The sequence below is a fragment of the Talpa europaea genome (assembly GCF_964194135.1).
Source record: "Talpa europaea genome assembly, chromosome: 9".
NCBI classification, from domain to species: Eukaryota; Metazoa; Chordata; class Mammalia; order Eulipotyphla; family Talpidae; genus Talpa; species Talpa europaea.
The window spans coordinates 23948205-23974884 of record NC_140076.1 but is presented as its reverse complement, the minus strand read 5'-3'; the positions used below and the strand labels follow the sequence as shown (position 1 = coordinate 23974884).

The following is a 26680-nucleotide window of genomic DNA, read 5'->3' as shown; positions in this document are numbered from 1 at the left end:
ACTGGCATAGAGTGAGCCCCAATTAATCAATTCTTTGAATGACCGAATACATATCATTCTTCATTCCTTTACTCAAGTCACTGGTTTTCAATCATTGTCTCTGTGTCTGGGCAATTTCTGCTGTTGGCTCTCCCTCTCTGACGGGGATAGGTGCTTCCTGGCATTTATGGAGGAACAGATGCCTTATATCTTGCCACATAAGGCCGTGTCACACAAGGTAGCTTTGTTCCTTGTATCACGAGACTTCCAGATGAACTGCCAGATCGTCAGGTAGATGATACATCTTTTTAGAAAGATCAGAGTCTAGACACTAACTTGTTTTTACACAGAAATAGAACAGTTTTGGAGGCCTCCCTGGTGGAGCAAGGGGCTGTGCACAGTAAAGCACTATGACACTATCCACAGTCTCTGCAGCACGAGTTCTATCCCCAGCCAGGAGAAATCCACATGGCACGGCAGACCTCTCCTGACTCGCCCACCGCTCCCCTCAGGAGTGTATTTCACTCAATCTGCCTGTTCTGCTTCCCACTGTGTCTCTGGTGAATCCTTTCACCCCTCACACCTCTGGCCTGTACCCCAGTTCTTGTATGAATAAATCAATCTTAAAAAAAGAACATTTTTTAAAATTGTATTTGTAATTCCTTTTTCTTTCTTTCTATTTATTTATATATTTTTATATCATTGTTCATTTTTATACAATGTTTTATTTCTCCTCTCAGGTGTTGTCCCCGTAAAATTACCACCACCAAGACACCCGAGAATCATCACTACACTCTTGTGCTCTTCCTTTTCCCTCCCCTACCCCTGATGAATGTCTCCAATTTATAGATTGCCTGGTAGGCTTTTTTTTTTTTTCCTGATCCCTCCCTTATAGTTTCCCTATGTTCCTGCTATAAGAGAAACCATCCAATATTTTTCTTTTCCCTTCTGAGTTGAAACAGAAAATATTTTGCACCCTTAAGTATCAACTAAATTTGTAGGAATGCCCTTTATGAAGAATTTCTCATTTTCTCAGAGAATCACATCACCCCTGGATTCTACCTCCAGGTACCAGTGTTCTGAAACTTCAATACTTCTAACAGCGTATTTGGGCCCAGACATTTACTAATTTTTTTTTTTTTTTTTAAGATTTTTTTAGGGCCTCCCCGGTGGCGCAGCGGTTGAGCGCTGGGTTGCGAAGCTGCCCGCAGCCTCCGCAGCGCCGGTTCGATCCCCAGCTGCTCCCCGGCCACCGGAGGAGGGTCCCTCATGGCGCGCAGACCTCTCCTGCCGCCCGCTGCTCCCCTCAGCAGTGTACCTCGGTCCTTCTGCCTGCTCTGCTCCCCGCTCTGGCTCTGGTGAATTCTCTCACCCTCCCGCGCTTCTGACTGTACCCAGTGCTTGTATAAATAAATAAATCTTTAAAAAAACAAAAGATTTTTTTACTTATGCCTACAAGAGCTGGGGTGCAGGCCAGAGATAAGGGGGTGAGAGGATTCACCAGAGACAGAGCAGGGAACAGAGCAGGCAGACTGACTGAAACACACCGCTGAGGGGAGCAGCAGCAGGCCAGACGGGAGAGGTCTGCTGCGCCATGTGGGTAGCTCCCTGGCTGGGGATCGAACTCGCGCTGCAGAGGCTGCGGTAAGCCTCATAAGTTGTGTCTTAACCCCTTGGGCCACAGGGAGGCCCTGCGGCATTTCCTTATTGAGCCCCCCATTCCAGAAGTACAGCAGCTTTTCTGCCATCGTGACTGAGCCCCCAGGCCGTTCACCGACCACAAACACCAGGCGTCCTGGCGGGTCACGTTTTCGGCGAGGACCGGTTTCCACCCTCCAGGGAGAGGGGCCTCGGGGCTCGGCCGCGGCCCCAGCGGGGCGGTCCTCCGCGCGCCAGAGGTCGCTGTGGCGCCGCCGGGCTGCGGCGGGTCGCTCTCGCGTGGCCGCCCCGCCTCGGGCCCCCGGGCCGAGTGGGCGGGCACGACTGCGCCCAGGTCGCGAGGCGCCCTTCGACCAGCAGCGCCCGGGGCGGGCGGGTATAAATGGAGCGGTGGCTCCCGCGGCCGCCTCTCTCCGCCCCGGGTCGCCGCAGCCTCCGCCGCTTTCGGGCCCCGCAGCCTGAAGAAAAAAAGAAAAAGCTAAAAAAAACCCGAAAACGCTTTAAAAATTAAAAAAACACGAGCGCGAGGGAGAGAAAGAGCGCGTCCGCCGAGCGCCCGTGGGGAAGTCACTTTCCGCGCTTCCGGCCTGCCCGCCGCCGCCGCACCTGGCTCCGCGCGTCCCGCGCCCGCCCGCCCGGGGGTGAGCCCGCGCCGCCCCCCGCGCCGCCCCCCGCGCCCGCGCCCGCGCCCGCCGCGTGGCACCCCGCGCCGCCCGCCCGCCCGCCCGCCCGCGCCGGCGCCCGCCCGCGCACCACGTGTCCGCGCTGCCCTTCGCCGGCCCGCGTGGGAGGCGCCGCGCGCCCTGCGCCCGGGGCGGGCCCGGTCGGCCCCGGCAGCTATTTTGCTCCTCGGCCCCGGCCGCTGTAATCCTACCCGCCGGCAGCCCGGGGCCTGTATTTATAGAGAAACGCGCGTCCCGAGGCCGCCGCGGGCGCCGTGGGGCTGTCGCCGGGAGAATTCCTGTCAGGCGCGTGGGGACTCCCCGTTTTAACCTCCCCCCCTCCCCTGAAATTGGGCGCCTCAGACCCGGACGGCTGGAAGAGACAAACTCCCGGGAGGGCCATATTGTTTTTGAGAGCCTTTTGTCTGCGGGTGTGCGGTCTCCGGCCGCCCGGCCCCCCGCGCCTCTTTCCGGCCCTGTCCCCCAGCCGGCGCCGGGCCCCCTCCGGGCCTCTGCCACCTGTGAGCCGCGCGGCCCGGCCCGGCCCCGCCCGCAGCCCGTTTTCTCCTGTGTGGGCCCGATAAGAAGTCCTCCTGGCGGGCCTCGGGGTGGTGGGGGCTGGGGAGATGAACGCTGCGGCCAGCAGCTACCCCATGGCCTCCCTGTACGTGGGCGACCTGCACTCGGACGTCACCGAGGCCATGCTGTACGAAAAGTTCAGCCCTGCGGGGCCTGTGCTGTCCATCCGGGTCTGCCGCGATATGATCACCCGCCGCTCCCTGGGCTATGCGTACGTCAACTTCCAGCAGCCGGCTGACGGTGAGTAGGGCTGTGTGCACGCGCTCGTGGGGTTCCCCGCCCCCCCATCTTGGCAGTCGCCCTCTAAGCGGGTCCCCAGCCCCTTGGAGGGGGCATCCCGGCAACACGTTGCCGCACGAGCCATGCTGGGATGCAGGGGCTGAAACCGCCGTTCCTGGCATCAGATGACGGGAGTTTCAGTCTTGTTTTCACCACTTGCTAACTGGGTGACCTTGGGCTAATCAGTGGTGGCTGTGTGTTGGAACCCAAGGAGGCTAAAACAGGATCAGAGGGAAGTCACTGCCATTTGTGTGTGTGTGTGTGTGTGTGTGTGTGTGTGTGTGTGTGTGTGTGCGCGCGCGCGCGCGGGCGCTTGCTTTCCTGCCCCAGTGGGCTGGGCTGTTGGATACCCTTGCCTGGTCAGTGGGCATGGATGGGCTCTTGCCCATCTGGTCTGCCAAAAAAAGCAGGATGATGGAAACACGATTCTTGCAGAAATTTTAGCTGGCAAAGCTGCTGCTCCTCCCCTACCCCAGACTAAGTCTGATTTTGTGGCTGATAAGGATCTTTCGGGCCAGGTAGGCAGCAGCAGGAGCAGTCTGCTGTAAACTTGAGAAGGCGTTCTTTGCTCTGGATGAGGCCTTGGACCATGGCGAAGTATCCAGGTAGTCCTGGGGACACCACTAGCCTGGTGGGGATGGTCGGCCGCTTCACCTTGGAAGGTGCTGTCACTTGTCAGAACCCTTCCCTTCATCCCATCTGAAGAAAATAGGACTCCTGAGGAGAAGGAACTGCACACAGTTGGAGACTAAGCTGGGACTGCCCATGCGGTGCCCTGCCAGCTCAGATCAGGGCCTTAGCTTGGAGCACAGAGAAGGTATGCCACAGGCGGGGCAGGAGCGAGGCCAGCAGAAACCTAATCAGGGGCTGCACGTGACTCCAGATTAAAAGGGAACAACTGTAGAGACCATTACTGCCAGAAAGAAACAAGCCATTCTGTGGCAGAGGATCTCCAGGTCCCTATTTTTGTCCCCACTTTGTTCACCACGAAGCACAGAGAATGTTACTTGCCCAGAATGCAGCTGAGACCAGAGACTTGGACTGAGACAGAAGGGTCTGTGCATCTCTCTAGCCGCAGAGCCTTTTCAGAGGCAGCAGCAGATACATTAGCTGTTGCCTACCTTCTTGACTCTTCTGAACAAAAATCCTGTCACTTAGCGATAGGAGCTAAAGCCATTGGTCTGTGTGTCTGCCAACACATACCTCTGCAGGACCTCTCCCTGCTATAAATACGTGCGGCCAGATTGGTCAGACTAAGCTGACTCGCCTTCTGTAGCCTTGTCTGGAAATAGACAAGGCGCTGCATTGTAGTGGGAACCTTCACTAATAAATGGGCAGAGTTCGGGGTCCCAGATAGCCATCACAACTGAGCTCTTCTGTACCTGGGCTTTTCCCAACTTGGATCTGCCCCGTTCCCCTTTCCCTGACCACCTCCCCGTCTAAATGGAACTGATTGGAAACAAGGACAGGACACTCCCTTGCTGACCAGCCAACAGAACTTGTGGCGGGACAGAGTTGTGGAATTTTGTCCCTTTTTGAGGGAGATGGTGCCTTGAGGCAGGAGAATCTCCCTCCTACATCATCCCCTTGCAGAGATGATTCTAGGTGATGTCACGGAATTGCCACCAACTCCAGGTCCTTGTCACTACCAGGCAAGAGAACTGTGTGCTCCTGGCAGGTAATGATACAGTAGCTTCTGGTCCCTTCAGTGATTTCTGGTGCACACATGGTTTATTTGGGAAGCCAAGGAAGCATCTCAAGGCACTGGATGGAGACCTTGGCTGGGCACCCCAACATTTGAAGTCCTGGAGTTGCCTAGAACTCAGACTGTTTAGAAGGCCTGGAGTCACTACTTGTAGGTCCTGCCTGCACTGCCCTCCTAGGCTCATAGGTTTGATTTCATCCTTGACCTGGTAATAGATGGAGAGAACATTTGCATGTGTGACCATTAGTATCTTTGGGATAATTGAGGCTTTTGTTTAAGTCAGTTACTGTTCTTAGTAATTGAAAATACAAGAGATTGCTGAATTTAGGGACAGCAGCAATTTTTACTCATAGGTTTTTGTCCTTTGTTTTATATAGATGAATTGTAGACTAAAGGACAGTTGGTTGATAACTGATGCAATACCATATGGAAATCTGGTGTTGGTTTCTTAATTATTACCTGTAAACTACCTGTAACTCTAGTCATGCTACACATAACTATTTCTTTTTTAAAGAATGTATTTCAGCCAGCCCCCCTGAGTCAGTGGGTGACAGGCTGTAAAGTCTTGTACAAATGATAAAGCTTAGGCAAATGTGAGGTATTATTATTTAAGTTGGTGCCATGATGCCATTTAGATTATCCCCACCAAAGTCCCTCTTCCAGTGGGCATGCAGACCCTGTGAAGTAGGGATTGGCTAGAACTCACTCTACCCTCTCCGGCTCTGTGGGCTAGAGGAATCTGCTGCCCTTTCATTTTGATAGTTTTCTTCTTATCGGCAAGATTACCTTGAAAAGTCCTGGAGTTCCTGGCACTGGTGACCGTTTCAAACAAAGTGACGTTGTATATCCTTGACCGAAATGTTTCTCTCTTGTAGCTGAGCGAGCCTTGGACACCATGAACTTTGATGTGATTAAGGGAAAGCCAATTCGTATCATGTGGTCTCAGAGGGATCCCTCTTTGAGAAAATCTGGTGTGGGAAACGTCTTCATCAAGAACCTGGACAAATCTATAGATAACAAGGCACTTTATGACACTTTCTCTGCTTTTGGAAACATTCTGTCCTGCAAGGTAAACATTGACTAAATTATTTCAGCAGAATAGTTACTGAATCTTGAAAACAAGATAAATTCTAAATAGACAATTGCCTCAGAATTGGTAAATGGGGTATGATAATTTTCAAAATGCTGGAAATGGCTCTGAAGTCAAATGTTCCCTGTCAATAATCTTGTGCCACAGCCTGGCATAACTAGCAGGTGTTTGGTCTCTTTGTTTATTCTTCCTTCTGCCTGAAATATCCTTCCTGTTTTCTAGCTGTGGAAGGCATCAAAAGGTTTCTCTTTGGGGGAGGGGGAGGACTAGACCAGGCCTCTGGCCTCCAGGAAGCTGTACTCAGTCATTCTAGAAGCATAAGTCTACTCTCTTCTCCATGCATTTTTTTTTTTTAAGATTTATTTATGCATATAGGCCAGAGGTGCAGGGGGGTGAGAGGATTCACCAGAGACAAAGTGGGGAGCAGAACAGGCAGACTGACTGAAATACGCTACTGAGGGGAGCAGCGGGCAAGACAGGAGAGTTCTGCTGCGCCATGTGGGTAGCTCGCTGGCCAGGGATCGAAGTAGTGCTGCAGTGGCTGCGGATAGCTTCATAGGTTGCATCTTAACCCCTTGCGCCCCCACGGGAGCCCTCCATGCATCTTTTTATGTGGAGAATTGTGTTGTGGTGTTGGTTTACATATTTGACTCCACAATAAAATGAAATTTTGTTGTGGGTTTGGAAAATGGTTCTTTTTTCTGAAGCAGCACCATGGTTTTGCACCCAGATCACTAAACCTTTTTTAATGAAGCAGTTTGGAATAGAGGCAGCCTGTAATAGTGGTTAGTGGTCATTTGGGGAGCATTGCTAGTTGGTGGTGCTGTGCCAAGTGTTAGAAAAGCTTTGCTTGCTGCAACCTCTCCCACCTCCCCTTTTTTTTCCCTATCACTCAAAGATATTATTTTCTGAAAGTCAAACAGGATGAACTGTTGAGAGGTAAGTGGTGTCAAGCAGAAGATCTGTATACATTTCCCATTGTGGATTGCCAGTAGTTGCCACAGGCAGTAATCCTGATGGAAATATCACTATACAGAGCTTTCCAGAGCTGGGCTAGACAGGATGAGTAGTCACTACCACCTAAGAATTCATCAGCACCATGTTGTTCCTATATGTAAATACAACTAGATACAAAGTTACGTACATTGAGTCATTGGATCATTGGATTCTTGGGGTCCCTGCTCACCAGATGTCTTGAGGCAAATGGGAATCAAGAGAATGGTGGTGATTACATGTGCTTTGCTAAAAGGATAATAGAGTGCTGTGTTATTGCTGCATAGAAGAGAAAGTTCTTAAAAGACCTCAAGTGGCTGCATAGAGAGAATGCCGATTCTGTTTACATTCTACTGTTTACATTCTACGTACGTATCATCCAAGTGATCACAATACTGTACTTGAGGAGAAAGAATCACAGATAAAAGCTTTGTCTGAATTAAAAACAAAATACATCAGCGTTCCTGGGGTTGTCTTCCTGAGGGAGAAAGACTGCAATCTGGGAATAGCCCACTTAACCTTTTCTGATGTAACCTGGGTTCACAGCCAGTGGCCACACCATGTGGGAAGGAGGTGACACATCACTGGCACAAGGAGGATTTTTTCCAAGCCGGAAACAATAGGAATAAAAACTTGTGAACAGGCATTTCTCCTTTTTGGTGTGCATGTGCTGCCAAATAAGGCTTATTGCCTGCACTGCTGAGGCCTGTCCTGGTCGCTCCTGCCTCGTTGCCCCGGGTCAGCTGCAGGCCTCTCAGACACGGGAGGCCCTGACTTGGAGATCACGTGGCTGTAGCATCTCTAGAGCTGGCCACAGGTTCTAAAGTGGCCCGCCTTGTCTTGACAGGTGGTGTGTGATGAGAACGGCTCTAAGGGTTATGCCTTTGTCCACTTCGAGACCCAAGAGGCTGCCGACAAGGCCATCGAGAAGATGAACGGCATGCTCCTCAATGACCGCAAAGTGTGAGTGTCCCAGTCCGGAGCAACAGCCATCGCATGAGCCAGCCATGGCCCCACCTCGGTATTAACTGGCACACACAAGGCGGCTACTGGTTCTCTCGGCCCAAGTGTGGCCTGCTCCTACCTCTCCACTCCAGGGCTGGTGAGTCTCCCTGCCCGAGCCGTGGCAGCCCTTTTGACTCGCCAAGGTGGGCTCCCTGCCCAAGCCATGGCCTGCCTGCCGCCTCTCCCTTAAAAGCATCTGTCCGTGGGTTTTGTGAGCATTGGCAACTGGGGCTGGCTAGAAGGCAGCTCTAAGCCTACTCTGAGCAAGGGTCTTGGCCGGCGGCAGAGTGGAGAGGGCCCTGGACTGACCAGGAGCTGTATGCTAGCTATGTGACCTTGGCTTTCCTGCGACTCCGGCCTGTTTGTGGGGTCACTTACTAGTGGTTGATGCCAAATTGTCCCCAGGTCTCCACTTCGCTACCTTTTGACTCAGTGGCCTTCTAATAAAAAGTTGACTTCACCATCATAATTTGGTTACAATGAAAAATCTCATCCTATTGCAGCGGACACTCTTCATGATAGACCTTGTGGCTTTGGTGTGGTTCTCGCAGAATAGAGCAAAGGGGGTCTCAGCTAAATAGTGCAAGGAGAGAAGAACGGACATTAGGTTTTGGCTACTACGCTCAGGACAAATCAGTTCTGCCCTTTGTGGTGCTGAACAAGCCAGGAGATGGGTTGCAGTAAGGCTATGTAATGCTCCAGTCAGATCTCCCACTAGAAAGAAGTACAGAAGTTTCGACATGGATGCATTTTCCTGTGTGAACAGCAACAAAATGAATAAAGTGAGAAAGCAAAGGCTATTTAGTTCACGCCCAACAACCTCACTCTTTAAGATTAACCACTGTTAACAGTTTGGTTTGTATCCTTCCAGACCTTTTCTATGCATTTACATAGATGCACAGAAATGAACGTTTTAAAACATGGTCACCAGGTTTCTTCACGAAGGCAGTGTGACGTGGTAGGAGTAGCCCTGGTCTGAGCCAGGAGCCCTGGGGCTGGTCTTGCAGGACAGACAGTCCTGCCTCTTTCTCTTTCTGCTGGGGAGTTGGGATACCTCTGAGCTTGCTCTCTTGGTGGTTGGATGGGAACTTGTGTGTTTTAACCTCTCCTGTCAGCCTTTAACTTGTATTCCTTTGGGCCCCTGGAAATCATGTTTTTTTCCTCCGGGTGATCGCTGCTTTTCATGGTTTCTTTTTAGGTTTGTGGGCAGATTCAAGTCTCGAAAAGAACGAGAAGCTGAGCTTGGAGCCAAAGCCAAGGAATTTACCAACGTTTATATCAAAAACTTTGGTGAAGAGGTGGATGATGAGAGTCTCAAAGAGCTATTCAGCCAGTTTGGTACGTCAGGGTCCTTTGCCCCAAGTGTGTCCCCTCTTATAGTCCACCTGGAATTCATCTACTTGTGTTTATTTGAGGGACGAGAGCACCTAGACCCAGAAGTAAAAAATCTTGCATGGCAGAGGTCACAGGGTAGATAGGAGTAGACTCCAGGCGCCTGGCTTCACTCTGCCTTGTCCCATCCCCAGGCTGCCTCAGCAACTTGGTCAGAATTAGAAGGCCAGTCCCATGCCTCTTTCATAATTATAGAGTCCCTCTGGGTTCCACAAGAGGTTTACTTCACGTGGGTTCCTAGAGGAAACCTTCTCCTTGTGCTGTGGTGGAGATGGTGTTACTAATAGTTCTGTCCTTTGGTAATAGGTAAGACCCTAAGTGTCAAGGTGATGAGAGATCCCAGTGGGAAATCCAAAGGCTTTGGCTTTGTGAGTTACGAAAAACACGAGGATGCCAATAAGGTGAGAGTACCACGAGGGTGGGGAAAAATTGGTAGGAAGTGGCCCCAGGTGTGTTCAAGGCCTTGCTAGCACATAGTTGAGTGGAACTGGAGTTGTCTGCATATCTAGTAGTGACGCTCAGTTCCTGTACTCTGGAATTGTTTTCCTAAGGGAGTTCACATGTTAATAAATCACTGAACTATTTTCAGAGCACTTGGCACATAACCTGTCATATCAGCTATTCATCTGTTAAGAGAATAGGGCAGGTGTTGGTTCCCATTCATAGGCGAGACCACTCTTAAGGCCCCAAGAGTTGCTAATTTGACAGCTCACAGCATCTTCTTGTGAAACATTGTTCTAGACCGTTAGCATCCTTGACAGCACCCACAGAAGGACCTAAACATCTAGTGTCAACCAGATGATCAACCTCCGCTCATGTCTACCATGCTTGTATTTATATGACTGTACTAATATTTTTCCTGTTATCTGGACCAGTAACCATTTAAATATTAATCTGATTTTACTGCTGGAGAAGTTTGGATTTGCTTATACTTGATAGACAGAATAAAAGTGTTTTTTAAAAGCCCAATGTAAGGAAGATTTCTTTTTCCTAGAATATTTGGTGGGGCTTGCAGACCTCCAGAGTGAGGGCCCTACCTGTGCATCTTCATTGAAAGACATGCATTATTTCCTCTTTAGGCCGTGGAAGAGATGAATGGAAAAGAAATCAGTGGGAAAGTCATATTTGTAGGCCGCGCACAGAAGAAAGTGGAACGGCAGGCCGAGTTAAAACGGAAATTTGAACAGCTGAAACAAGAGAGAATTAGCCGTTATCAGGTGAGGGCATCTTGGCACAGCCTACCAGTGGGGGATTCCTATGAAATATTAGCAGAGTGTCCATAAAGTTCAGCAGTCTCTCCCCGGGGACTTGGAATCTGCTCTTACAACTTCTCAAAATCATGAAATCATAGCAGTGCTTAGAGAAAAAGAGCAACAGTTTATTCATTTATTTTTAGTCTGTTCTTTGTTGTGTGGGTTCCTTTCACTTAAATGATACCGCCTTGTTGGGAGTGGTGGTGAGAAAAGCTCTGCTTGGTGGGTCAGTGGTCAGCCGAACGGCTGTGCGGGCAGGTGACTGTGTGTGACTGTAGTGGTCCTGTCCGTCTCGGGCGGCTGTCTGCTAACTGATTATGCAGCAGAATCATCTGCTGGACTTGTTAAAATAAACTTGGATGGCTGGGCTCCAGAATTTCTTACTCATTAGATTTGGATTCAGACCTGAAAATTTGTGTTTCTAAAAAAATATCCAGAGATTCTGACTCTGCTGGTGTGGGATTCTACTTTGGGAACCACTGTCTTAGGGGATATAGGACCTGTAAAAGTACAATTAACAGTGATTCTTCTTCAGGGTGTGAATCTCTACATTAAAAACTTGGATGACACGATTGATGATGAGAAGTTAAGGAAAGAATTTTCACCTTTTGGATCAATCACTAGTGCTAAGGTATTTTATTCTTACTAAGCTTTGGTGTTAAGTGTAGTCCCAGTGTCCTTTTATTTAGAGGTCTAGTGACCTTTGTTTTGTTGGAGTGGAATCTAAATTGCGTTCATTTCAAAAAGGAACACTCATTAACAGAGCAGATTCTTTCCTGGTGTTGGTTTACTCACCTGAGCCGTACGTGTTGGAGACTGACATTTCCTTAGGTTCACCTTGTTCGGGCTACCAAGCACTGGGGTATGGGCATGAATCTGACCCAGTCCTTCCCTGCCAACCTCCCAAAGCACCTGAATCTTTCCCATTCTTAGCTGCTTTGTGCTGGTGTGGGGACAGATGGTGCTACAGAATGAGCAGAGCAAATCCAGACGGGTTGTGTTCCATTTTTCTTGGGGCCTGTCTCTACAACTCTGCCACAGTTTCTCCTTGAATAAAGGTGTTGAGTTTAGAGCTGAGGCTGGGAGCATCCTTATCTTAAAATTAGGAAGAGAAGAAAGTTTTTCTATGTGCATCATTTGCTTGATTTTCTCTGTTAATTATTATCAACCAACTTAGGGTATGAACCCCGTTTTAAAGATAAAGAATTTGCGTACTTGCGCATGAGAATGCTGCTTAAATGAGGATGGTGAACTGCACTTCAGGTCTGAAAGTCCTGGGTCACGTCCTGATGCAGAGACTAGTCGTTTGTGTTTAGCAGAGGTGCAGTGGATGCCACAGTATTACAGGTGAAAGGAGCTTGGGTGGGCTGGTAGAGACTGGGTGATTCTGCCTTAGCTCTTAGCTTAAGTCACTTGCCACCTGGGAGCATCATCACAAGGACAGTAGTTAGGGGGTTGACCAGAGGCTGCCCTGTGTGGTTTCCCCAGTTCTTCACCCCTTTATTGTTGTTGTTTTTAAGGTTCATTTTTATTTATTTATGCATACAAGAACTGGTGTATAGGCCAGGGGTGTGGGGGGTGAGGATTCACCAGAGACAGTGGGGAGCAGAACGAGTGGATCCACTGAAATACACTGCTGAGGGGAGTCGTGACGTGAGACAGGAAAGGCCTGCTGCACCATATGGGCTGGCTCCCTGGCGGGGGATTGAACTCAGGCCATGGTAATTGCACTGAGACTAACCCCTGAGCCAACAGAGAGGCCCCAATCACCTCTTTGTTTTTATCACCTCTTGACTGGCCTCCATCAGTGCAAGGATGAGAGTCTAGCTTACTAGCAGAGAAGTCAAGTGGGCATTTTGCAAGAAGAGAGCAAAAAAGAACCTTATTTGAAGGTTTAAAGGTACTACTTTCAAGATCATAACATTACATTCTTTCCACACACCTTACTGGCCCACCTCATTGGTAGGAAGTTGGTCAGGTTGATACACAGCTTCACTTCTGTGACAGTAGCTAAGACAGACAATTGCCATGCACATAGTCGTGTTGTTGACAATGCTTCTGAGGGAGATGGTTGAGGGAAAGTAGTAAATAAGCTGCTCAGGTGAAGGAAACGCCATTTGTGAATGACAAACTGAAAAAGGACCAGCCAGACAGGGTGTGGCTCTGGAGCTGTTTGTCTAAGACATTGAGACTCAGGGCAGGCAAGGGACTTGTGCATGTTAAATAGCTTAAAGTTTGCCGGGAGCTGGCACTAGAATCCAGCTGATCATTTTTCTGCTATTCCATTAAAGAAATGGTGGTGGTCAGTGGCTTTAGAACTCCTGCCCTGTGATATTTCAAAAGCATAGTGTAACCTTGCTACGTAAGCTTACTCAAGTCTTGCTCACCAAGTTCTCAGGCAGATGAGTTTTGCAAAGAAATTGATTGACACTGCTGTCCAACTCCATTGAGGGTATGTGGTTCCAGGTGTCATCCTCAGGTTCCTAGTTTGACAGCCATGTCATCATACTTGGGAACTAGCATCACCCAGGGGTCTAAAAAAGAATGCCTAGGTCCTTAGAGGTTGTGACTTGATTGGTCTGGGTACATCCTGACATGAGTGAGAGCCCTCACCTAGAGTTGGTAACTCCTGCAGTAGAACCCAGGTTCTCCACTGCCTGTCTGTAGCTGTCCCCCGACACAAACATCTTTTCGTAGGTAATGCTTGAGGAGGGAAGAAGCAAAGGATTTGGCTTTGTCTGCTTCTCCTCTCCCGAAGAGGCCACCAAGGCAGTCACTGAGATGAATGGACGCATTGTGGGTTCCAAGCCACTGTATGTTGCTCTGGCCCAGAGGAAGGAAGAGAGAAAGGCTCACCTCACCAACCAGTACATGCAGAGGGTGGCTGGGATGAGAGCGCTCCCTGCCAGTGCCATCCTGAATCAGTTCCAGCCTGCTGCTGGTGGCTACTTTGTGCCAGCAGTTCCACAGGTGGGTCTTCTGTACACGCACGGCTGTTTGGAACCTGCCGAATGACAGCTGTCCTTACAGTCCTGGGGCGCGGGGGATTTTTAAATAATGGAGTTCTAGAACGTCACAGTTTAGGATCCTTTTAAGTAAAATGCTGAAGGACTTACTGTTTCGTACACCGCTACTCACAGATGCAGTGGCGTGGGTAATAGGAAAGTATCCCTACTAAATGACTCTCTCTCCCACTAGCTTTTAAGTAGAGAGAACCTCATGCCAAATAATTAGCCTCGGCTTGGTAGTGGTGGCATGAGATAGCTCTCTCTGTGGGTTCATGTCCTTAAAATAAAAGGACTTGGGTGTTCTTCCTTGCAGGCTCAGGGAAGACCTCCATATTACACGCCTAACCAGCTAGCACAGATGAGGCCTAATCCACGCTGGCAGCAAGGTGGGAGACCTCAAGGTAAGTCATGGGGGACAGTGATGTGATCGCCCGTGCCTGCCTGTCCCCTCTGCTCTGAGGCACAGCCTGCATCCTGGTGCACATTGTTATCACTGAGGTGCAATGCTTGTCTTTTTTTCCAGGCTTCCAAGGAATGCCAAGTGCTATCCGCCAGTCTGGGCCTCGTCCAACGCTTCGCCATCTGGCTCCAACTGGTAATGCTCCGGCCTCTCGTGGCCTCCCTACTACCGCTCAGAGAGTCGGTGAGCAAACTGGCCTTGAGAAGCGTGGCCCGGGGAGGAGGGGGCCAGGTTGACTAGGCTCTGCCCAGAGTTGGTCAGTTTGTTCGGTTCCTGATTTTCCAGTCCTGCTTCTGCAGTCTTAGTTGTATGCTTATGTAGGAGCGGAAACGGTAGGAGTTCTAGGAGTGCTGACTACTTCTAAGATCTTGGCTCAACCAGTGGTCACTCACATGGAAAAGGTTAATTGTAGAAGTCTGTTGGCCAGATGACTGCAGAGACGTCTTTGGTGGGGTTGGAGATGCAAGAAAACTGTTTTTTACAGACTGTCCTGTACGCTGAGAGGTGAAAAGAGTTGTATGTTATCTGTCGGCTCTTCCTGGAAAGTAGCAGTAGTGACCCCGTGTGTGGTGTGTTGTGTGGCCATGCTTTGGAATTTCTTCTTCCGTGGGACGTGACCAGTTGGACATCTGCTGCCAACACTGATGTGCATTTGCTGGTCTGTTGTAGGGTCTGAGTGCCCGGACCGCTTGGCTATGGACTTTGGTGGGGCTGGTGCCGCCCAGCAAGGGCTGACTGACAGCTGCCAGTCTGGAGGTGGTATTGGATGCACAAGAATGGGGAAAGGGGATTTGACGGGTCTTTGCCCAGACTGATGGGATTTAATTTTATTTGTTCTTTCCTTAAGGTGTTCCCACAGCTGTGCAGAACTTAGCACCTCGTGCTGCTGTTGCTGCCGCTGCCCCTCGGGCTGTCACACCTTACAAATATACCTCCAGTGTCCGCAGCCCTCACCCTGCCATACAGCCTCTGCAGGTGAGGTCCGCTGGGCAGAATGCTACAAGGGGCTCCTCCGACCCCGCCTGATTAAAAAGACGCTCTGCTGTGATTCCTTGAATGCCTGCTCTGTGTCCTGGGGCTGCGTCCTGTGTGGTGACACTGCCCTGGAGATACTCAGGACATCAGGGGCTTGGAAGTGTTCTAAGAGCAGATGACTCCAAAGTGCCCCAGAGGGGACCATAGCTTCCTACTTTGCTTTTACTCATACGTTGCTCACTTGGCCCTCCGAGCCTCCGTCCACTGCTCGTCCACCGGCATCCTTGATCCTAAGCTGTTCTGCAAGATGATCTCACAGATGAGAAGTTCAGCTTTAGAATGTTCAGTTGGAGCCAGCTGTCAGATTTTCTACACTAGGGCTTGCTGTCTCTAGACCTGTGCCCCTCGTGGGGGCAAGCTGAGCTGCAGCAAGTTTGTTGCCAACTTCAGTAATAGTTGGCTGTGGAGGAGCCACACTCAGCCTGTGGCCCCTGAGCTGCTGCCCCACCCCAAGTTGGTAATGTCCCAGAACTTGATGCTCAGTACCATGTTTTTTGCCTACGTAGGGCTGTGACTGGCACCGGCGTGGCATGTGTGACAGGTCTCGGGTGTGTGCTACAGAAAGGTGGGATGGAGTTAAAAGGTTTGAGTAGTCACGCCCTGAGCCCCAGTCTGTCTTGAATTCATCCTACAAAAAAAAAAGTGTTCCAGAGCCTTATTAACAAGGCTTTGAATTCTTGGATATCCTTGGGCAAATTACAATCATTGTAACCTTGAGTAAGTTGATTTGAGAGATGATTGCTCAGCATCATACATTTGTTTTCTCTATTCATTTCATCTTTCCTTCCAGCAGCAATCTGCTTCTATTGTAATTGGAGATGTTTTTATGTCCATACCACTCTTGGGCCTTCACCCCCTCAGGGCCCACGATCTCCATCAACCTCTTAGCCTTTCAGATGTTGGACAGTCAGGCTCTTGACCATTGTCAAATGTCTGCTTGGTGTTAACCCACTGCCTCTCCTGGTTCCCAGGCAGCCCAGCCTGCTGTTCATGTGCAGGGGCAGGAGCCCCTGACCGCCTCCATGCTGGCCGCGGCACCCCCCCAGGAACAGAAGCAGATGCTGGGTGAGTGACCCCCTCACATGCTGGCAAAGGAGGGCACCAGAAGCTGGTACTGACCAGTCTATTACTCAGACTCCACTTGGATTTTGATTGGGTGTCTTCCCGCAGGAGAACGCTTGTTCCCGCTCATCCAAACGATGCACTCGAACCTGGCGGGGAAGATCACGGGGATGCTGCTGGAGATCGACAACTCGGAGCTGCTGCACATGCTCGAGTCCCCCGAGTCTCTCCGCTCCAAGGTGAGCGGGGCCCTGCAGCCGCAGCGCTGCTCCGGAGGGCTGCTGAGGTGTGGGCACTGGGGAGAGTGGTCAGCACCAGGCGAAGACAACACTGGGCCTGGACACCAGGGCAGGGTGGGAGGTGGGGGACTTGTCTCGCCAGGGCAGGGTGGGAGATGGGGAACTTGTCTCGCGTCACCGACCCCTGGGGGTCTCTCCCAGGTGGATGAAGCTGTGGCAGTTCTGCAGGCTCACCATGCCAAGAAAGAAGCCGCCCAGAAGGTGGGCGCTGTTGCTGCTGCTACCTCTTAGACAAGGAAGAACCGTATGTGTGACTATTTTTGTTTTCTGTAATGGTTTTGACTTGTAAATGTTCTCTTGAATGGTTAGGAGCAACATACGCAGCCATATTTCTGCCAGTTCCCCTGATAACGTGGACAGGCTGCCTCCTGGTTTGGCCTGAGGGTGGTGAGGTCAGCTGTGTGTGCAGCCACTGCTTATCTGTGGGGACACAGCGGTGGTGTCACCGTGGGAGAGACAGACTTGCCCCCCCTGTAATTACAGAGTGTGGTGCAGTCAACTTCTGGACTTGGGGCTATAGTGGCTAGAGGTTGGGGATCCTGTTAAAAATCCTACGATATATAGCATCAGCTCCAGGAGAAATCTCCTGCCTGAAATGTCAGTGTGCTGAGGTGAAAGACTGCAGAGATTGGGGTGACTCTGAAGTTCTCTTATTGTTAACGGTGGTGCTTTTCTTCTAGGACTCAGAAGCCAAATAGCCCCTCCAGGAATTCAGCTCAAAGGTTTGAAGACTTCCTAGCTTGTCCTATGGACCTCAACACAAGAACCACAATTACAAATTTAATAGGTCATTTTGTATCAAAAGGTCAATTATGAAAGCACCTAGAATTTTTCAATTAAAAGAATATATTCTCTGGGTTCTTCGATGGCCCAGATAGTGTTAACTTTTTTTTTTCTATTGTGGGTTTTGATTTCTGTCCCCTAGAAATTGGTTTTATTTGATGTACCCAAGTCTTAAGTTTCTCAATAAAGAAAAAAACTCCACAAAACTTCATCTCTTTCTGCTTTACTCTGACAGTACTTCTGTTCTATAAATCCCTGTTTTCACTGGAAGTAATTGTAAGATGTACATAGGGTCAGATGAAGCTCTGTATAACTTCTGACGGTTACTGGCAGATTATTTTGGGCGCGCAAGGTGTGAGCCCTGTTCCATGGCACTCATCAGGGGGACCCCAGAGGCCCGTTCACCTTACAGGGAACGGAAGTCTGATCAGAGCAGCCCTGGGGTCTCGAGCAGGAGAATCTGGGATGCAGGTGGGGTTATGTGTGGTGAGCGGCGCGCACCCGGCCCCTCTCCTCTTGGGGGTGTTGGTGGGTGCTCATTTCCCAGTTGATCCTGCAGGCAGGTCAGCAGGCCAGGCTCCCGACTCCTGCAGCTTAGATGCAGAGACCAGTGGCAGGTGGGAGGCAGCAGGCTACCTGTCCTCCAGTCACTCGCTTCTCCCCTGGAGTGTGAGGGGTGTCCCTGGACTGTTCTTCTGTCTTACTTCTGGCAATCGTCCCCCTTCCCCATTCAGTCTGTTCTTACCTTAGTAGGTCTTAAGGACCCAATCTAGAGTCCTCCATTTTCTGGCGTTTTCTGCTGATGTCTGGCTGCCCCTCCAACCTAGTTCTGCCCGACGGCGACTGCCTCTGCTCTGCCTGGTGAAGGGGTGGGGGCCTTGGGCTTCCAGCCCCAGAGCCTGGGATGAAGATGGCAGCCACCAAGAGTATGCTCTGCGCGGGTGAGCTGCTGTTAGGCAGGGCAGGTGTCTTCATAGGCGGAGCTGGAGTTGAGTGAAATTGGAGGTTGGGAGCAGAATGAGCTGCGTGGGGACCCAAGCTGGCTGTTTTGTGGGAATTTCCTCCCCCCTCTGCCTATGAATGAAGCCTTTTACCTACCAGCTCTGCTGGTTCTAGTGTTTTCCAGAGGCCTTCTGACCCTGGACTCAGAAGATGAGGTCTGTAACAGGGATAGACCTCATTCCAAAATCGTGCCCATTCATAAATGCCGCAGCCCTGGCCCCTCAGTGGTAGGGATTTCCAGGATAGCTGGCGCGTTGGGGAAACAGCCCCACTGTGGCTCAGTGGACACTGTGATGCCACGGTGTTTTCCAGGGTTGGGCTTAGGGTTTCTGGGCATGATTGAGCCACCTGGAGAGGTGGGGGCAGATTTCCTGGAGGTGCTGAAGCCAGAGCTGCGTTTCCAAGATCCAGGAGGTAGCCAGGCAGAGCCAAAATGTGAGGGTGTTGCTTGAATGGCGAGGAGCCAACGCCTGGTCATGAAGTGGTCTAGCACTCGGGAGCAAATTTCACCTCTGTAGGAAAAGAGGTGAGGGGGTGCAGGCCTCGGGTTATGAAGGTCTTTTGTCAAGCTAAGGAATGGCACTCCGTCCCGTGAGCGCTGGTGCTCTTTGGAGAATGTGAAGCAGGCCGGTGATAACAGGCAGATTGGCGCTTTCTTGGCCTCGTTGGACGACTGCAGAGGGGAAACGAGGAGACTCAGTAACCCGGGGCTGAATTAGGTCCAAGAAGGGAAGGGGAGACGAGTGTACTGCAGGTCCTTTTGTTCACACACCCCTGTGGCTGCCGCATGCTAACTGCCGCAGCGTGGCACGGCGAGTGGAGGGTTTTTCTTCAGAAGGCTGTGCTGGCCGAGGATGTGAGCCACAAGCTGCTTTTGCTCCCTCGGGGACGTCACGGGCGCTCAGATCCCGCTGCGAAATAGCGGAGCCCTTGCAGCGCCTCCAAGTATGTCTGGCAGATAATGCCGTCGGGAGGACCGCTCTGGTCTGCATGGCTGCGGGCTGGTGGTGGGGAAGGATTGCTCTGAGGAAGGCCCGGGATGGTGGTGTGGCGGGCTGAAATTTAGAAAACCTGAGAACCTATTGGATTTGAAGAAAGGTTTCCTCCATGTTGAAACCATTTAGAAGCTTTGATTTCTGATCATTCTTTGCACAGACCGTAAAGTAAGGATGAGTAGGAAGTAATCTCAGAACAATCTTCAAATTCCAGGTGTTTCACACACCCCTGGAGAACTGTACCGCCACCCTTGCTGGCCCCACCTCCCTTATTGCCATCTGCGCTTTATTTCGTATTATTATTTTTTTAATATTTATGCATACAAGAACGGGGGTACAGCCAGAGAGACTGAGGGTGAGAGGATTCACCAGAGACAGAGCAGGGAACAGAACAGGCAGACTGATGAAATACACTGCTGACAGGAGCAGCGGGCGAGTCAGGAGAGGTCTGCTGCGCCATGTGGGTTGCTCCCTTGCCGGCTGGGGATCAAACTTGTGCTGCAGAGGCTGTGGATTGCTTCATAGTGTGGTGCTTAACCCCTTGTGCCACCAGGGAGGCCCCATCTGCACTTTAAATAGACACCAAGAGGCAGCGGGGACGTCCAGTTCTGCAGTGGAGCCTTTTCCTCCGCTTACCTTTCCACTCGAAAGTTACTGTTTGTCAGGGTATAAGTGAAAACTGAAAAACTAATTTTTTTTCTCCTCATTGTCTTTAGTTCATCTAGAGATAAATACTGTCAACACTTGTGTGTTTTTATTTTCTTAAATATTCATAATGAACCTTACCCACACTTGTTTTTATTTCAATCCACTTTTTTAAAAAAAAGATTTATTTATTTATTTATGCATACAAGAGCTGGGGTACAGGCCAGAGATGCGGAAGGAGAGAGGATTCACCAGAGACAGAGTGGGGAACAGAACAGGCAGACTGACAGAAACACACTGCTGAGGGGAGCAGCGTGCGAGACAGGAAAGGTCTGCTTCGCCATGTGGGTTGCTCCCTGGCCATCCAGGGATCAAACTTGTGCTGCAGAGGTTGTGGATTGCTTCATAGTGCAGTGCTTAACCCCTTGTGCCACCAGGGAGGCCCTTCAGTCCACTTTTTTAAATGTTGATAAAAATCGTAATTATACAAAGTTGAAAGAAACTCATTCTGTAAACTGTTAGAAAACACAACATTCTTCCGCTTCTCCCAACATCATCATTTTTCTGCCCTGCCGCATTTGTTTCTCTTAGCTGATTATTTTGACTTTTATGCCATATCTCTGAAAAATATACTCATGTTACTACTACTTGATTTTTCCAGGTTTTGGCTGGTTTAGGTCAGTTTTTCTGGGAAACAGAGCCATAGACAGTCACATGATTGTCCAGTGATCTCGGAAACAACTCTTTTTTCTTGTAGAAAGTCTTATTTCAGTGATCAAAAGAATGCAGCAAATGGAATTTGTACCAATTAACATTCAGTTTGTATTCCACTGAAAGTTGCTATTAGCTTTTGACTAGTCTAAATTTACAACTATTTAGGCACATCTTTGAATTCTTTGGACCCTGATAAACAGAGTTAGAAGCTAACACCTTCCTTGTGGCAGTTTAATTGTGAGAAATGTACACTGGCCGGAGTCCCTTAAACCTAAAGGCCTTGAGACTCTGAGGCTGCCTGTACTACCTCGAGACCATACTTCATACAGTAACTCACAGTATAAGGGAGATAAGCTACTAGATAAACATTCCATGCTCCCCCCATTGACAGTCAAATATGATTAATAGATAAGGAGGGCCAACAATTAATAGCAAATTACTCTTCCCCCACTTCCACCCTTTTTCTGACTGAAAGAATTTTATTAGTCTCCCCAGAAATGTGACGTAAATCCACACAGATTACGTGGTGTCACCATCAAATTATGAAAAGTGTTTTTACTATCAAAATTATAAGGAGAAGCTAATGGAACGTTGAGACAGCCTGGCTCCCGTGCAGTGATACACATCTAGTAACATTCTGTTCATCTGTCAATTTTTTCATGAATTAGCATAAAATGCCACCCTACCCCAATTGGTCTTTGTTCATTCTTACATGACAGGACATCCCGAGAGGGACAACGCCCACGTCCCATGGCCTTTTCTGCAATCATCCTGTCTCTGCTCTTCATCTCTCCAACGACCTTTCTTTTCCAAACAGGTCATGCTGAGGTCAGTTGGAAAGGCTTCCTGAGAGAGTGGCTTGAGTGTCTGGGCTTGTTCCAGTAGCATCCTGGCTTGGTTCTGCTGCTACAGCATCGTGTTATTGTTTTCGTGACTTTATTTTACGTAATTTCAAACTTACGAAAAGTTACAAGAATAGAGCAAGGAACCCGCATGAACCTTTTGGTGCCTTTTGCCCAGACTCACCAGCTGTTTACAGGGTGAACGGGAGCATCCTTCCAGATCCTTCTACTCTCTCCAGACATATTTATAGGCTGGGTATATTTGGGGGAGAGCCATTAGGAGCACGTGGGAGACCTGTGCACCTTCCCACCAGATATTTCAGTGTTTATTTCCCAAAAACAGGGATATTATGAGAGTGAGTTGTCGAAATCAGAAAACCAACAGGGTCACGACGCTAGTCGGGCTAGTGTGTGTTCCCATCTCATCAGGCTCGAGAGAATGCTCGGATCTCACTGACCAATGGAGGCAATCAGAGCGAGAGCTGCTGCGTCTTCCTACGTTCAGATCTGCACCTGCCAGCGTGCTGCCCAGCGCCTGCTCCACCTGGGCCACTGCACCCCCCTGCCCTGCACCCCAGCCCCCTCCCGGTGACTCTTGTCACTGTTAGCTCACAAGGGATCTAGTACCTCTTCCTGGACCCCGTGTTACCCTCCAGCTACCCCTCCAATTCGTTTGGTCCTCTTTTTTCTTTGCAGCAGAGTTTCTTAAGAGTTATGTAGACTCACTACCTCTGTGTCTTTCCTTGGCTCACTCCAGGGACTTTCTTCCCCACAAATCTCGCTCTTCTCACAGAGGCCAACAGCCTCCATTTTGCCTCTGGTCAGGCTTCCGCTCCTTCCATCTCAGCGCGGCTGCGGCTGAGTCCCGTTCTTCTGCGCCCGGTTCTTCACGTGCTGGCCGGACTCTTCCCTCTTCTGTTGCCTTTGCAGACTCTTGGCTGTTCCTCCTCAATTTCACTGTCTCCTCCTCTCCCGACCTCTAACTTATTGGACGGACCCGAAGCTCAACCCTTCCTTGTCTTCTCTAGACTCTTTTTTAAAAAAAAGATTTATTTATTTATTTATACAAGCACTGGGTACAGTCAGAAGCGCGGGAGGGTGAGAGAATTCACCAGAGCCAGAGCGGGGAGCAGAGCAGGCAGAAGGCCCGAAGTACACTGCTGAGGGGAGCAGCGGGCGGCAGGAGAGGTCTGCGCGCCATGTGGGACCCTCACCCTGTGGCCAGGGATCGAACCAGCGCTGCAGAGGCTGCGGGCAGCTTCACAGCCCAGCGCTCAACCCCTGCGCCACTGGGAAGGCCCTCAACCCTTCCTTTTCTTCTCTATACTCTTTACATGATGCTTCTTAACCCATTAGCCTGGTGCCCACCTGTTAGAATTAGTACTTTACTAGGTGAAAATGAAGGTAATATATCCTTCCAACACATAATTTTAAAAAATAGCATTATGCTGTGATTGTAATATGAAGGAAAATGATAGGAATATAATTGATAACAGAATAATCATTAAATTCTTGTACACAAGTATGTATTAAAAGATTTAAACACGTGCCCCTCTGGCCGGAGCAAGTCAGCAGAGTCACTGTAACAGGATTTTCTGACACAGTGAAACTCCTGAGGAAATTCTAAACAAAAAAATTAAATGTCCCCACAGTTTACATGGTGGGTCTATTTCTAGAAAAATTCAATGTAAAGAATAAGCCTTTGTGGGCCTCCCTGGTGGTGCAAAGGGTTAAGCACTGCACTATGAAGCAATCCGCAGCCTCTACAGCATGAGTTCGATCCCTGGCTGGCCACGGAGCAACCCACATGGCGCAGGAGGCCTCTCCTGACTGGCCCACTACTCCCCTCAGTGTATTTCAGTCAGTCTGCTGTTCTGTTCTGTTCCCTGCTCTGTCTCTGTTCCCAGCTCTGTCTCTGGTGGATTCTCTCACCCCCCTACCCCCGCATCTCTGGCCTGTACCCCAGCTCTTGTATGCATAAATAAATAAATCTTTAAAAAAAAAAAAAAGAATAAGCCTTTGGATTTCTACGTAAAATGGCGTAGGTTCTAGGTTCAAATCATGAACAGACTTTCCTCATCTACGTGAATGTTTGTCTCGGTACTTGGAAGCTTATGGGGATTTAGAATATTTCTGTATTAGATGGGACTCGGGCAATTGTCTAGATTCCCATCCTCTTCCCACTGAATGCCAGCAGCTCCCTCAATGTGACCAAAACACCAACCAGGGTCACACCTGGAGTTCCCCGCTAGCCGCAAGGGGGCAGTATTGCCCTACTTAGCACCACCACCCAGCCAAGCCCATCCCACCCCAGGGCTTCCCGAGTGCGGCTCCCATCCAACCAGCTGCCTGCCCATCATCTCCCCTGACATCCAACGGTCATCTCAGACCCACCTGCGCAATCATCTCCTGCTCTTCTCCCTCAAACGTCCCCTTCTGCCTGTTTTGGTCAATGACACAAGAGCCTCGCTGCTTGAGCAGAAATCCTCCTTGACCCCTCTCCTCTATCACCCACATGTCACATCCACCTGCTGCAGACTCTTCCTCGTCCAAACACTCCCCCCACCAGTGTGGTTCCTCGACGGTTCTGGTAAAATAAACCCTAAGTTCTTGTGCCGCTACCTGTCAGTCAGGTGCCAGGTGTCTTCGCAGGTGGCAGTTGTGATTGGGCCTCCCTACTGCAACACTGGCACTTTCCCTCTGCTTCCCCCCACCTGCCCGAGTCCCAATGGCACCCCCTTGTCAGACCCCTGCAGGGCAGCAGAGGTGTCCTCACCCGTACCGGTCTTGAGTCTAACGGGCACCTGTAGTTGGTCTCAGTCACCCACTCACTCATCATTCATCCAGCGAAACGTGGTATTTCTTTTTATTTTTTTTAAGATTTATTTATTTATTTATACAAGCACTGGGTACAGTCAGTAAGCGCAGGAGGGTGAGAGGATTCACCAGAGCCAGAGCGGGGAACAGAACAGGCAGACCGATGAAGTACACTGCTAAGGGGAGCAGCAGGAGCGGCAGGAGAGGTCTGCGCGCCATATGGGACCCTCGCCGGTGGCTGGGGATCAAACCGGTGATGCAGAGGCTGCTGACAGCCTCGCAGCCCAGTGCTCAACCGCTGCGCCACCAGCGGAGGCCCCTGAAACGTGGTATTTCTGCAGAGTCATACCACGCATGGGGCTTGGCGCTCGGGAGACAAGCACCAAGAAACAAGCCGGAAGTGGGGCCTGGCGCGAGGCTGGCCTCGCACTCGTGTACTGAGGCTGAGCCCCCTCGATCGCCAGAAAGCTCCTTCGGGGCTGCCACTTTCTCCCCTGCTCCTGCCAGTAGCTCTGTCTGGACTATCTTGATATACAGAAGCTGCTGAGCTGGTTCTCTTGGCCCGTCCCCTCATTTGGGGTTGAGAACAGGTGGAGTTGGTGGGGAGAGGGATGCCTGTTGGTCTGTGGTCCCAGTAACCACAGGGAAGCCCCCCTCCCCAGGTTCTGTTCCAGACGGGGCACTGCTTGCAGTGGGGTGCTCCCGGGGCTGCTCCCTGGACTGGCTTGTCCCACCTGTAGCCCTCCTAGCAGGGACTTTTGCTCCTCACTGTAGTGGTCAGTCCCGGCTGTCAGGATGGGCAGCAGTGAGACCAGGAGAATGCCAGCCAGCCACCGGAATGACCTCCAGGAGAGAAGAGACGTGAGGGGCTTGGCCTGGCCGGCCAGGGTGACTTGGGGAGGCGAGCAGGACTGCCTGCGGCCCCGCGGGGAAGGGCTGATCACCCCGCCATGTGAAACAAGGGGAAAAGGTCTTGTCATTGTGCTTCTTCCTGGTGGCCCTGGGAAGGTGGGACTGGCCGGGGAGGTGGGGGGCAGGGATCACCTGGTGGGATGGCTCACCTGTGCTGTGCAGAAGGATCACCTGGTGGGATGGCTCACCTTCCTCAGAAGGTCCCCTGGGTCCAGCTGTGACCTCCCATGACCCTTGCGCAGGTAGTGATCTGAGCCTCGGTGGTGAGGGGCCTGGCCAGGGTTTCTGGGACAATGGCCAGGCCGGTGGCCATGCAGGGTGGTCCCTTCCTGCCTTCCTGATGCTGGGGTGTGGCTGGGGTGGTCAGGTTGTGGGGACCCCCCGCCACCCTTGGGGGATGGGAGGGTGAGCGCTGGCTTTTGCAGTCACAGAATGAGGCAAAAACAAGGGATGGGATGCTGCTACAAATTTTGTTTTAAAAGAGAATTTAATAACAGAAATTGTCGAGATAGACCATAAACAGATCACCAGGCAGTGCATAGAGTAGGATCCTAACTTCGTCAAGTATCTATTACGTGTAAAGACAAACGTGGTAACAAGACATGAGACTGGCATTACTGAGGATAATGGCGCTGGTGTTGTTTATATTCGGAAATGTTGCCCAGCACTCTCCAGCAGGATGGGGGCCGTGTGGTAAGGAGGGGAGTGTCGCTGCCCTGTCCTCAGCCACTGCAGCCAGGACTCCTTCCGCAGGCCGGGGTTGCCGCCCAGCCCTCACCCCAAGACAGCACATTCTTGCTCTTCCTCTGCTCCAGGGTCCCTCCCAACTCCAGGTGGGGGGGAGCGGCTGCTGTCCCACAACAGTGCCCCAGCCCAGCCCTGCTGCCAGCCTGCCCTCCCGAGCCCCTCCTGGGGCTGTACAGCAGGAATCCAGAGTTGAGCATCGTTGGGCCGAGGTTGTCCTGGGCTGCGCCTGTGGGTTGGGGCGGACCCAGGATCTGCTTTTAGTGACGCGGTATTTCAGGGTTTGGGCAGCTGGACTCTGTCTGCTCCAGCAGGTAAATTATAGGCTTAGCAAGTCAGAAATCAAATAAACACTCCAACTGCCGGTGGTTCCAAGAACGGTGGTTTCTGGGAACCTCTCCACCCAGCTAAACCTAATTCCCCCTGAGATAGGAGCCTTTTCTGTGGCTCACATGTCCTAAGGGAAACAGGACAGGGTTCCTGGGCATAAGGGACAAAGACCTCGGTGACCAGTCTGCTCTTCATTCCTAGTCTCTAGCAGACCCGACAGTGCCACCCTAGCGCCATGCCTGGTTAGAGGTGGCCCAGGCGCCATGCTCCAGGTGGGATGGTGGCTCCTTACCATGGCAGGAGGGAAAAGCTGAGTTCATTATGGTCTGAATGAAGTCCCTGCTGAGGGTTTTGAGGCCTTATGCACAGCCCATGGCAACAAAGTATCCAGGTTGATTACTGATTTTCACCCTGGGCAAGGGATGCCCAGAGATGG

The 26680-nt window shown here is 50.8% G+C and overlaps 1 protein-coding gene across 4 annotated transcripts; it reads left to right on the top strand.

The window, feature by feature from the left end:
• Positions 1–2913: 2913 nt before the first annotated feature.
• Positions 2914–16691, top strand: PABPC4 (poly(A) binding protein cytoplasmic 4; the record flags this gene model as incomplete). Of its 4 annotated transcripts, none has more annotated exons than XM_084242902.1 (15): positions 2914–3119; positions 5739–5932; positions 7794–7909; positions 9150–9289; positions 9650–9744; positions 10423–10560; positions 11132–11227; positions 13294–13566; positions 13918–14005; positions 14128–14247; positions 14734–14820; positions 14912–15039; positions 16071–16164; positions 16270–16400; positions 16602–16691. In XM_084242902.1, the coding sequence occupies 15 exons, from the start codon at positions 2927–2929 to the stop codon at positions 16689–16691; spliced, it is 1983 nt and encodes a 660-aa protein (XP_084099028.1). The 4 variants fall into 4 exon arrangements, with proteins under 4 accessions (XP_084099028.1, XP_084099025.1, XP_084099027.1 ...); XM_084242899.1 differs by having other exon boundaries at positions 2927–3119; positions 14128–14199; XM_084242901.1 differs by lacking the exon at positions 14734–14820 and having other exon boundaries at positions 2927–3119; positions 14128–14199.
• Between the last annotated feature and the right edge of the window lie 9989 nt (positions 16692–26680).